This window comes from Diadema setosum, chromosome 1, assembly GCF_964275005.1.
Source record: "Diadema setosum chromosome 1, eeDiaSeto1, whole genome shotgun sequence".
In the NCBI taxonomy this organism is placed as follows: Eukaryota; Metazoa; Echinodermata; class Echinoidea; order Diadematoida; family Diadematidae; genus Diadema; species Diadema setosum.
This window is the reverse complement of record NC_092685.1, coordinates 28,156,165-28,169,576: the sequence shown is the minus strand read 5'-3', so window position 1 is coordinate 28,169,576 and position 13,412 is coordinate 28,156,165. Positions and strand designations below refer to the sequence as shown.

General features: G+C 39.0%; 1 protein-coding gene across 1 annotated transcript in view; it reads right to left on the bottom strand.

Annotated features, from left to right (window-relative positions):
* The window catches only part of LOC140229062 (dual specificity protein kinase CLK1-like), a 119,060-nt gene extending 106,154 nt beyond the window's left edge, over nt 1–12,906 (bottom strand). The window contains exons 1-6 of the mRNA XM_072309361.1: nt 12,848–12,906; nt 5,547–5,671; nt 3,152–3,202; nt 1,625–1,776; nt 442–510; nt 34–132 (exon numbers count right to left, since the gene is read on the bottom strand). Of these exons, the coding sequence (XP_072165462.1) occupies nt 34–132; nt 442–510; nt 1,625–1,776; nt 3,152–3,202; nt 5,547–5,671; nt 12,848–12,906 (555 nt within the window). The remainder of the gene's footprint in view (nt 1–33; nt 133–441; nt 511–1,624; nt 1,777–3,151; nt 3,203–5,546; nt 5,672–12,847) is intronic.
* Nucleotides 12,907–13,412: the final 506 nt, after the last annotated feature.

Here is a 13,412-nt window from a genome sequence, read left to right as displayed (position 1 = left end):
GACGGAAGACAAGTTCTAATGTTCATTACTTACCTCCTTTCCGTCTGTTATCTTCTTGAAGACATGATGCAATGGCCGTGGCTGCATCAGTTCAAAGGTCATACAGAAAAAGGGCCCCAGTTTGAAGGTATTCTGTAGGAAAGAACATAAGGTATGAATTACGAGTTATTCTAAAACAGTTCAGCTGCTGTAAAGCAGACACATCTCTCTGTAAGCGTACACTTCTTGCTTCACAGTTTGCACACACATACAGGAATGTGAATCTGCCTAAAGATTTTTTATTTTTTTTCCCTTTGATCCCTGCTGTTCCAATGAGCACTACTTTTAAAATTTAGAAATTGGGGCCATCTTTTTTTCTTTTTTTGCCTGACCAAATGAATTAATGCTATAAAGTTACTAACAGAAAATAGACAAATTATACAGGAATATATTACTACTTACCAACAATTTGACTATTCCACAGATATTATGGCTATCTGCCTTGTTCAGCTCCAAAATCAGGTGACTCTCCTGTGGTGGAAAAAAGAACAACAACAAACAAGAAGATAACAAAAAACATACATTGGGCGATGATCCCTCATTTAAATTAAAACATAGATGACGCATCCATGAATTCTACAGTACTGAACATTTAATTTAAATTTGTTATCTTCTGAAAAATCAGACTGGAAATAAAGCAAATCTAGTGCAGTAGTTCCTACAGATTTATACTTTACTAAAAAAAAAAAAAAAAAAAAAAAAAACCCCAGAAAACAAGATTGTTCCTGATTACTTTTTTCGCATCACAAAGCAAATTCTAAAAATTATCAGTGCATAAATACCAAGTATCATACATTGTTCCATTATCACACAATTAACACCATTCATCGCTACACGCCCATGAATTTTATAATCTTTTCTTCTTTTTTTTTTAAATTCACACTGTTGATGACTAATCCCATTAAAAACTACACAGGTATGACTAAGCATTTTAGTCTAATTAAATTTTCATGGTCAATCCATTAAACAATATCTTCACTTTCTAGCCTACTGTAGCTGCTTCTGTAACATTTTTGTAATGAGCAAATCCACGTTATGATGATATTGCATTACTCTCATTAAAAACATTCTGACACTATAACCTATCACACCTTCAACAGCTTTATGTATGTGGATAGTCTACCTCTATCCATCAAATGAACTATTCTTGATATCTAATGGGGGCTTAGATTTGCAATGCGGACGTTTAGATAACCATTGTGCCGACCATTCTCATCTTTCCCTGCGTCATGTTGCAAAGTAGCTTTATATTACGCGAAGACGCAACCTGTGAAAAGTAAAATGGCGCCCCTATATGATCAGTGCATCAAGTAGCTCTCTGCGTCATGAATTGAGCAAACGCAAAAATGGCCTTGATTGCGTAGTGAAAATTCAGATGGCGCGAGATTGATTTCGATATAAAGCAATCTTGCACATGCACAGAACAGGTTTTTTGTTTTTTTTTCTGAACGTCCGCGTCAAAAAAATCTAAAGCTCCCCATTGTATCCTTTGTGCTTAAGAAAGTGAAGAAGAGACAGAGGGAGAAAGAGAGAGAGATTGAAGGAGAAAAATAGAAGAAGGAGAGGGGAAGAGGAGTAGTTGTACCTGATAGCCCAGGGCAAAGTATTCAGGCTTGAGGATCTTGATGGCCACTTCAAAGTGGCCCGGCCTGAAGGTGTCATGGGCCTGGACGATGGTGGAGGAGTTTCCTCTGCCGAGGACGTGCACCACCTGGTAGCGCCCTGCCAGCAGGCCGACTGATGGACAGAATGATGGGGACATGAAGTAGAATGGAAGGCGGGAAGGTGGTGGAAGTAGAACAGGAAGGGGTACAGACTGAGTACCACCCAAAGGCCACAAACAATTGAAACAATCTAAATGCATACGGTACCATAACATGCCAGATTTGGAGGGTTCGAGTGCTTGAAGGAGAGAGCGTACCCCATGAATTATTTTGGGACTCAAATCAGAGGGAGTCACATGTTTTGTAGCAACAGGGTCGTGCACCTGGTGCATTTATGCTACAGTACTTTAATACAGGTTTCCCTGACAAAGAAAACCAAGTCCTTGTATTTTGATATAGTGCGTGTTACATGCATTCTTCTCATTCCAATTTCTTTTGCAGCACATCTGGAAGAGGTCCACGTTTGGCTCGGGATAGTACGGTATGGTACACTTTAGCAATGTTTAAGAGCTTCTTTAGCAGGGGTATGGTATGCTACGGTATGCTTGAGGAGAGCACTTGAACACATCCTAAGACAATATTGATGCACACAAGAGTTTAACCAGATTAAACACTATCGAAGTTTATGCTTACAAAATAATCTTAAACACTTTCACAAAAGAGGGAAAGGTTTAGCCAAATTCAACATTCTCACTCTGCTTCTTATCAAAATGCAAATCTATAACTCACATCAGAGCTATAAATTTTCCATTACACAGATATCTCCCTTTGAAAAATTAGATTTGGCCATAAGTACGGTGTGGAACACTGACAATGTACATTGTATAGTAATAATATCAACACAGCCTTGAAATATTACAGTCAGCGATCACCGGCATACTTGATATTTCATGCACCTTACAATAGTCGTCTTGAGATATCAATGACAAAAATAAAAAGAATCTTAAAAATCAGTGCATTTTTTTAAGAGCATTGTAAACTATGTGAAATCATAATGCAGCAGTAACTGAGTTACTGTAAAAGAACATTTTCATGCTAATAAATTTTTTGGCACTTGGCCGGATTAGATAAATTTGACACTTTCATTTAATGGATGGTCACAATGATTGAGCGAACACTTCAAAGAGCTCACTGATACAATGCAAAGGTGGTTCAGTGTTTTTACCCGAACATACCACGGTAAAAGGTATCTGGTCTGCATTTTGATATGATGGCAGCAAATTCATCAATTCTACAGAATTAGTAAGCATAAAGAAAACTACAAGTAACATAGCATTACACTCCTACAATAAGCCTACCTTGCAATCAAAAATAGATCCAAGCACAAAAATTTGCGCACTTTTACTTTTGATCTAGTTTCATGTTGCGCGAAGATGCGCAAAAATTTCTACGTTTACAGTACATCAGAGAAGGCTCTTGTTCATGAGGATCACATGGGAAATACTTACCCTTGGAATGGGGCTGAAAGAATCCATCGCTGCTGATACACTTTGAATAGTCTGCAAGTTAATTCATGTATGATTAATGTTTTAGAAGAAGAAAATAAGAGATTTTCACACGGTGTACTGCTTAGGAATCATCAGATAATCTTTCGTCTTATCCAAATCCAAGTGTGTCGATTTTGGGGTGCTGTTCGTTATTCCGAAGGTTCGTTAATCCGAAACACACAAATTCCCTATACCTAAAGGTTTGTTAGTCCGAAAATGAAAAAGGGTTCGTCAATCCGAACATTTGTGGCGTCATTCCAAAGGTTCGTTATTCTGAAGATTTGTTAATCCGGAAATGAAATTCGAAATAACGAACCTTCGGAATAACAAATCTTCGGACTGAAGAGCCTTCGGAATAACGAACCTTCGGAATAACGAGCTGTAACCCTATTTTGAAATGATTTTGCTGCATTGTGAGTCATCATTGCATAATCATCGTATTTTTTTTTTAATCTCATAAATGGCAGCAGCTCCATAAACTTGCAAAACAAGGCAATTTCAACAATAACCAAATCAACAAAAGTTAAAATAGAAGCTCACAAACCAAATATACAGCACAAGGTCAATTCATGGAACCCTTGTAATGTTGCATTAACCTTGTTTAGGGAGATTACTTTCTTCCTATGCAAAAGAAAGATCCTTCAAGGAAAGAATAGGGAAATTATAGGATTATTTTCATTTCCATCATATAAGAACACACTTGCAGGCTGACACTGAAAAAATAAAAAAGTGCCATGCTCCCCATTCCATGCTATCTTGTTTAATAAACTGATGAAAACGTGTCCTTTCAGCTTAGAATCACTGTTTACTACCAGGATGAGAGGAATTACATTACATCCCCCAACATGCTTTTTTCAACCTTTTTTTTTCTTTTCCCTGATGCATCTTCACACTCCCACACAAACACATGCACACACAGACACTGTACCACTAGCAGACTTGGTTACACACAGACAAAAAACATCAGCTGATGGGCAAGTCCACATTACATGTGTACATGCCTTTTGCTCCTTGTTTGTTTGTTTGTTTTTTTCCAATATGTGTATACCCAGACAGAACATATAATTTCTAGCCATTATATACCAGTGGTATAGATCAAATACACTCACATTCACATCCTGCATCCACTTTATAGGCCAAACATCACCCGCAAAATATCTGAAACATATCAACTGCATCACGGTGAATAGTCAACCTCTTGGATCAACAATGACAGTAAAGTCCACTATATTCATCTAAAGGCCCCATTTCACTGACCATCGCAGGTGTATGTTGTATCTGATCCTCAAAATGTAAAATTTTCGGCATTCTCATGAGTTCCGATGGAATCTGATCCGACAAGCTCCAGATTCTCGCAACAAGGCTCACTGAGGGTGTCACCAATGCCAGAAGAGCCCAAAACCAAGACTCAAGTTAACCTGTCTAATGACGGATTAGCTGTCAGAAACTCAACATACAGTCATAGGGCATTGGCTTGACATGCCCGTTAATCCAACAACAGAAGTTTAACACACATCGGATTGACTTGACACTAATCAGACTGACTCGACACTTATCCCACACTGACTGGACTTGCGACTAGAAATGACGTCCGATGGAGAATTGAGCTCTCAGCGTAGTTCCTTCATCGGAAGATTTTGCCTCATTGGATCACGCCCAAAATGTCTGACACTGGCCCGATAGTCAACCAACACAAGTTGTAATCAGAAGACTGGAATATACACTTCAGCGGGTGACTGGAAGCAAAAAACTTTGCTTCCAATGAGTGACAGATGAGGAAAAAAAATCTCTGTGGAACAGGGGTATAAGCAGCTATACAGGATAAAGGATGTTCTTTCAAATAAAGGATGTTCTTTCAAAGGTGAGCCCCGGTTCATCACACATTAAACACATTATTTAAACTGTGAAACCGTGTGCTTTACACACATGTAGCATGTACGGCATACATAAACGATGAGCACAACAGTTACTGTATGCGCCATAATAGCGAGTCTAATTTTTCACAAATCAAGACTTCAAGACAATTTCGCAAGTGGTTTAATTCACAAACATGGACTTACAGGACTGAATGGAGAAATGTATGCGCCCACGTCACATTCATGTCAACACCACAGTTGATATTCTCATGTGTTTTTGAATTGGCGAATAGCACCCAACTTGTGAAATTCGCAAAAATAAAACCTCACGAAATATTCCTCGTATACAGTGCACATGTTTATATTAGTACAACAACAAAAAAACCAACCATAACAATACATATTTGTAATATTCACAACTACAGTAAATAAGTTTGTCTTCACTTATCACTGTTGATACTCAGAAAGGCTACAAGGCCTGGGCACAGTGTCATAGCTACCTTCTTCTTCCACATTCTGCCATCCTGACTGAAGCTTGGTGTAAATCTCCTCCAGTCCACCTGTTACACGAGAGACGCAATGCTTTTGGGGCGGGGCCTGCCACGCCTGCGGCGACGAACTCCTCCTGCACAGAGCGATTCACAAAGAAACATGGCTTGCAGATGACGATCGAGTTGCATATATATATGAGTCAGACGAGTCAGAAATCAAGTTTAAAAGACACAAAATGTGTGAGACACATCGCAAGCTGCTACAGCATGGCAGTCTTCACATACAAGGGTAATGGTACGTCTACATGGCTTGTGTGTGCATTGACTATGCAGAGAGTAATGTTTTGCCTTGCTAGCTGCTCTGACAACATAGAGCTCCAAGCTGACTGTATTATAGCTACAGTACTGAGTACAGGTATTGTATAAATCACACACTCTATATAATTTCATGAATAGATGACCCCCTCCAAGTAGCACTGTCATGATTTACATTATTGTTATGACCATTCAGAAGAATTTAAACAAACCCAAAATATTAGTTGAAGTCTCAATTTTTTCGTCAATTTGTGTTGTGTTTTGTTACTCAAAAGGCAGCAAATGACAAATTTAATAAAATGCAAGTAATGCATGGCTGGCCAACAGATACGCCTAACAGAATGTAAACAATATTTAATCCACCTACATGTACAGTATCAAATGCTAGCATACTACATGTATACAATAAGTAAAGAAAACAAGTGTGTTTTCAGCATTTATGATGTATGTCTGCTATATGCTGGAAATTCCATAGAATTCTCCTGAACAGACCCAGCGCAGGCAAGAGCGTTATCAAATATCTCATAGTTCACCATTCACTCAAGCTGCATTTTCTGCACAGGATTTCACGCAAAATCAAAAGTACACACTGAATTACAATGACGTACATCATGGAGATTCTGTAGGAGAGTTTACACTGACTCACAGTGACGTACATCATGAAGAATCTGTAAGAAAGTTGAATAATGGCTGTTTGGTAGCATTTATCTTCATTGCTATACATGTTGTGTTTTCAGCTTCACTTTCTCAGAAGTACAATTGGACTCATACTTGGTAGTGGTATCATAATTTATGTTATTGGTAAGCAGTATTCATCATCACTTTCTATAACTGTGAACATTTTTTTTTCATGGGGGGGGGGGAATTCAAAGTTAACTGTTGCTTGTTCACCTACAGTCAAACTTGCTTTAGCGGCCACCTGTCTATAGCGGCCAGCGGCCACAAATTTTGTTTTCCCCAGTAGATTTTAACCTGTCTATAGCAGCCAAAGACCCACATGGAGCCGTAGCCAAGCCGATAATTCAGCGTGTTTTTCTGCTTTGTAGCCATGCCAGTCATTCATGGACAACGTTCAGTGATCACCATTGTTGCATTTATCACTCATTCATTCATACAAAATGCACTAGTGTTAAAGGACAAGTTCACCTTCATTGACATGTGGGTTGAGTGAATGCAGCAATATTAGTAGAGCACATCACTGAGAGTTTGAGGAAAATCGGACAATCCGTTCAAAAGTTATGAATTTTCGAGGTTTCTGCTCAGTCACGGCTGGATGAGGAGATTACTATAGCTTGCGATGTCACATGAGTACAACGATATAAAGAAAGTATAAAGAAAATTCAACAAATTTTCACTTTTCTCGCATAACAAAAGAACACCTGACTTCTCTCTTTCAGAAGGCAAGGGGAACAATATTTCCCTTAACATACGTCAGTAACGAGTCGAAGAAATGTGCACTTTATAAAAAAAACAAAGTTTTGTGAAATTCTCTTTTTATTTTCCTTACACCGTTGTACGCATGTGACGTCATACACTGTAGTAGTCTCCTCATTCAGCAGTGATTGCGCAGATGCTTTAAAAATTCATAACTTCTGAACGGATTGTCTGATTCTCCCCAAACTTTCACTGATATGTTCTACTAATAGTGTTGCATTCACTCAATCCATATGTATATGAAGGTAGACTTGTCCTTTAAGCTTTCTTCACGACTGTACACATGCTACTGTGCAACAACTTGATGATAAACACCGGCATTGTTCAATGCATGAAACACACATACATGTGTATACACGTACTGTACATAAGTATGCACTTGAAGATGTATACAACGATGATACCTGTACAATGTCATGTAGGCAAAGCACACAAAAGTCAGATAAAATGTCTATAGCGGCCACCTGTCTATAATGGCCACTCTTTTCATCTCCCTTGGTTGGCCGCTATAGACAGGTTTGACTGTATGGGATCTCAAAACATATGTTGCCATCTCTATCTTGCTGTGTAGTAGAAATGCAGCATCTGTCAAGCACTAGCAATTCTTTGAAATCTAGCAAAGATTGTTCTGTTCAAACTTTACAATCTAAACTACTTAAGGCTTTGATCATGAGAGTATGTTCATTTTCACAATCTTCTGTACGTCATTTCAAGATCTTGTGGCAGTTATTTCAGGAAACATACTCCACAGATGCCTGACTTCAAATGGCTTGCCAAAAAATTGTGGGAGACTAGTCAAAATTCTGTTGGCTTACACTATAACCTTATTACACTCCATCAAATTCTGCCCTCTGTCACCCACATTTGCTCATTATAGTTGTGCACTGGATAAGAGATCCTCACATTCTAAGAGACTACAAAACATAAACAATACTGACACAAACGGGGGAATGAGACCACCATGAATCATACAATGACTGATTACACCCGTGATAAAGAGAATACAGTGCTCTGCCTTATCTATTAAATTTTACTGATGAGAAAAGCCACTTCATGCTTGATTCACTTCAAGCATGAGGCTGTTGGGTACACTATAGGGCTTTTTACACTTGTGTTTCTTAACCCCGGATTTCTCTGACCCAGGACTATCGTTAGTCCCGTACCAATTTTTTCAGCTTTTTACACTCGCCAATTAGTCCCGTACTATCTCTTGTCCGGGGCTAAGGAGAAAACTGACCTTTTTACACTCGTATTTCTTAGCCCCGGACTTTCCAAACCACATGAATATTCATAATTACGCTGTGTACTGTACACGTACACGCACGCACCGGCAGCACTTGATTACCTCGTTTCTGATTGGTCAGTGAGGGTCGGACTTCGTCTCCGTCGCTTAGCCCAAGATTATTTTTTCGTTCTGTTTACACTCACTTGCTTGGCACCGCAATTGCGGTGCTAACCCCTGCTATTTTGCAGGGCCAGATAGTACCGTACTATCGGTGGGGCTAGCCCACTTTGGAAAAAACGAGTGTAAACAGAAAGTGGGCTAAGGATAGTCCCGTACCAACGGTGGGGCTAAGGCCCCCCCTTAGCCCCACCGTTGGTCCGGGGCTAAGCAAAAATTTAAAAGTGTAAAAAGCCCTTATGTTGTCTGAACATAAATTGCAGGGGCAAAACTTATTTCCCCATTTGCACTGACAATCACTGATTAGTGCAAATCATTATCAATGCCCCATCACTTTACAATGGCCTCATAACATATTCCCATAAATGAGCAAAAGTGGCACTAATGCTTCTGTACCCTGGCTCACTGGAATGGGGATTCAGCTGCCAAGTCATTCCTTGAGAATAGAATGGTTTTTGCCGGCAATCATTTTCTTTTTTCTTTTTTAAATCACTGAAACTGCTGACAATACAGTCTGCACTGGGCCCAGACAAAGGAAGAAATGTACCGGTATTGATAATCATTAGTTAAATGAGGAATCTTGGAAGTGAAATACAAATTTGTATTTTGCTCGTCAATCCTTTCCCACATCGGGATACAACAGTAGATTCAGCCAAGTTAAAAAAAAAAAAAAGTAGCTTCTCATCCTTGCACGCAAAAACATTGGTGCGGCATCAGAGATTATTTTAGTATTTTTTCTACTGAATGTAATATCTTTCGAAATCCTGTTGAAAATATCAAAAAGTTGTTTCTCATACCCATCCGCATCCTATTTGAGTTGTCATATTGGCTTTTTTTTATATCAACTGCCAAAAAAAATTGGAATTTCATCTACCAATCATGATGTCATTCACACATTGCATTAGAATCTTCTCTAGTGATGTAGTGCATATTCACAATCTACCGCGAAGTGAGAATGATTTACAAACCAGCCGCTGCACTGTAGGCCCATATGCGGTGTGCTGTTGAGAAATCATCAGCACTTGCAAACACAACTCGAATGTCATGAATAGACAAGCTCTCTTCAAACTTTCAAGATTGCATCTTTGAGTTTGGCTTGGTTTCAAAAGTTATGTGTGTCCACTATTGCGCTAGAATACTCTGGTGTAGTTTCACACTACCTCGTATTGAGTGATTTTCAAACATGTACAAAATGACCCTGAAATTTCACAACCCACAACACTTACATGTGAATCTCAAAAGTCTGTTTGTTAACATTAAATCATTTTAAGATACTTTTACGTTTTGGAACAATATGGTGGCTTAAATTGAAGCATAGCACTGTACGGTACTCAAACAGACGGTCATGGTATGATATGTGCAAATACAATGTACATGGTAGTGCAGCCATCAGTATGATACATTTACATGCACATCATTTAATGTGTCAAAGTTTCAACACTAACGGCAAATATTCAACTTTTATCAGACCATAGAGACTCATATGCAAGTATTTTAGGTAGTGAAATATTTAGGGTTAGTTTGGGCATGTTAATGCTTGTATATCATTATACAAGGCAGTGCGAAACTACACCAGTGCCTCATACTAGTGTGCAATTGCCGATGTATGCAGCGGCTTCATATTAGAGAAAAAGTAAGAAAGCGAATAGTAACAGGACTTCCCCAAATCACCCTTCTTTGAAAATCTGGACAAGAAACTACTCACACTTTTTTTTTTTATTATTATTTTTTGGCCTTATTCACAGTAGTCTGCTTGTTGTTCCACATCACATTTCCCATGGCCATCTCTGCATCCGCACAAATGTCAGTGTTCTCATAGCATACTGTACAACGTAAAGTTATTAGATAATAGATGGTCTTTGTTGCCTCAACGCCATATAAACAATGTATAGTCGAGACTAGATCTATATACATACAATTTACTAATTATAGTGCTACAGAACAGTAGACAGCTATTATGCCTGCATCGAATTCTGTGATGACTCATGTTCATGTACGTAGCTTAATCTCAAAGTTACTAAAATAGTATGGTTGGGTGTTCATAATATCGGACACCTAACGTTTTTCTATCAATAGAAACGTGAAAAATCTCACAATTTGCCTGAAATTTTACTCACGTGTGGAGAAAATACTCCGGATTCACAAGCGCGCACTGAAAATGCGATCTGAGGTACGCGCTCTAGATGGCGGCTTCGAACGCGTGGGGTGTCATTTTTTCCGCACTCAGTTGCCGGGCTCATATCGACCGACCACCCCGCCCTCTATTGACAATACGTATAAAGCGTACTTAAACGCGTTTTTTCGACAAGCTGCTGTTTTTTTCTAGTCGTATTTTTTTCCCCAATAATATTTGAATATATTTTGAATCCTTCGATATTACTTTTGAAGGACTGTTTGATGAATTTGACTTGATTTTCATTAGGAAACTTTTCATTGTAATTGAAATAAATTAGATGAGTCGGTTTGTTTTTTCACATTCATTTCTCGTTTCTGCATCAACTCGTACGGTCGTAGCGGGCGACAAAATGTTTATGTCATGTGTATGTGTAACGTGTGTGCACGATCGTACAAGAGGCGGTGACAATTTTGCGGTCAAAATCGTCAAATTTATTACAGAAGGATACTCTACATCTAACAACAAGTCAGCAAAGGTAGGCCTAGTTATATGTAGTTACACAATAAACCTTATTCGATATTGCTAGATTTCGGTAATTTAGAGGGAATACTTAGTTGTTTTCGCCACATTTTACTCGGTAGCGTAGCCCAGTGAAGAATCGAACACCGTTGCGCGTAGTCCCATGCGTACATTTTCTTTCTGTACGCGCAATGCCATTATAATGCGCGGTCGGTCGTTATGGACCCGGTCGGTGGGTTGGACCCCTACCATACTATCTACCGTATTCAGTATCGGAATCTGCATATATACAATTTGTATATACATCACTGTATTCCATGGTTAACACAACAAATTGTATACAGGTATACAACCCCGTTGTAGTTGGACCTCCTACACACTGACCACTTTTTGATTAAACACCTTGTATCTTAGAAAATATCCCTCATTTTTACCTCAATTTCATTCCACTCGAGGCAGAAAATACCACAGATTCATATCCCAGGCTCAGGTTGTTGACTCATACGGTACACGACGAATTGTCGGCGACAAAAACAATTGACATTTTTTTCCGAACACTGGCGCAAGCTCATCATTGTAATCGACCGCCCGTTTTCCCATTGAAAAGCATGGGCAAATACACGTTAAGAATAACATATGGGCAAATACATGTTTAAGAATAGTTACGTGTAGACTAGAAACCTAGTATTACTAAAGTGGATTTTCTTCAATTTATTTTTTTCTCCTGTTTCCTGAGGCTATTTCCCCAGATCCCCCTAATTTCTCTTGATTTGTATTCATGTTCGAATGTTCCAGCGTATTGCGCCCCATCCCACACATACTTTTAGTTTTGATTTATAGTACGCGACAAAGCCATTGGCATTGCGCGAGGGTGGTCAATCTAAAAATAGGTGGTCGATGAGTAGTTGACTTACTCATACTAGCTAGGTAGGTTTCTACAGATCTACAGTCTGCAAGAAAGTAGGCAGACTTAACCAGCAGAAGAAGAAGAAGAAGAAATGGTTGGTAGTACAGTAGATCTACATAGATTACCATTACATAGTGTCTAGATCTAGATTCTAGTCATGGTCAAAGAGTCAGAACCAGGACGACACGAGTATTGTCACACTAACCTAATGTCAGTGTAACAGGACAGAAGGATATATCATAATCAGTTGTCGGTCACATATCAAATCGACATATTATGCTGCAATACACATGAGCCATAGTCCCACACATAAACAAGAAAGGAGGATATGAACTGTAGGCCTACGGGTCGTACGAGGAGACATAAATCCTCGCGCCTTGTAATCGCAGCAGCGAGACAGCGGCTTTTGCTTCCCCGGTGATCCAGGGCATGATATCAGCGCCGTGTCGGTGAAATGTTACTTTGTTTCTGCGGCGATTGACGATGTGCACGACAACTCACGAATACGTTTTCGACGGTAAAATTCAATTAATCATCTCATGTGACATCAGTGATGGGTCATGAAGCAACATGTGTATAAACGTGAACGCGCCGAAGTAGAAATATTTCAAGCTTACCGTATGGACTGTGAAAAGGCCGAAATATGCTCACAGAAAAAATCGTTCTTCGCCGCCATTCTGTTCGTAGAGGTATCCCACAATGCCTCACAGTAACTACGACAGAAAGTTCGGAGAAAGGTCACAAGTGTTTGTAAACAAAGTCTATTTTTGTCAGAGGGCTTCCCCCAAATTCCACGGTCAACGCGAATACGGGGAACCACCAGTATTGGAACGGCAGAGGAGGGGGAAGAGATACGCAACATAGACGCGAAATCGTTGGGAGCACGCTATGCATTACCATACAAAAAAAAAAAAAAAAAAAGCCGAATTCACATTATTTAATGTTACTAGTAGGGTTTGTTAGGTTGAGAAACTTGATAGAGCATCTAATATTCAGGTTCTTAATACATGTTTTCAGTGAAAACGGAGACAGGCATAACATGACAAACATACTGTACATAAGATAGAAAAACCCTAAATGAATAAAAAAAAAAATAAATAAATAAAATAAAATAAAAAATCTTCCTATTCATTTTCCGAGCATGTTGTTATATCATGTCATGATACAATGATTTTCCCCTGT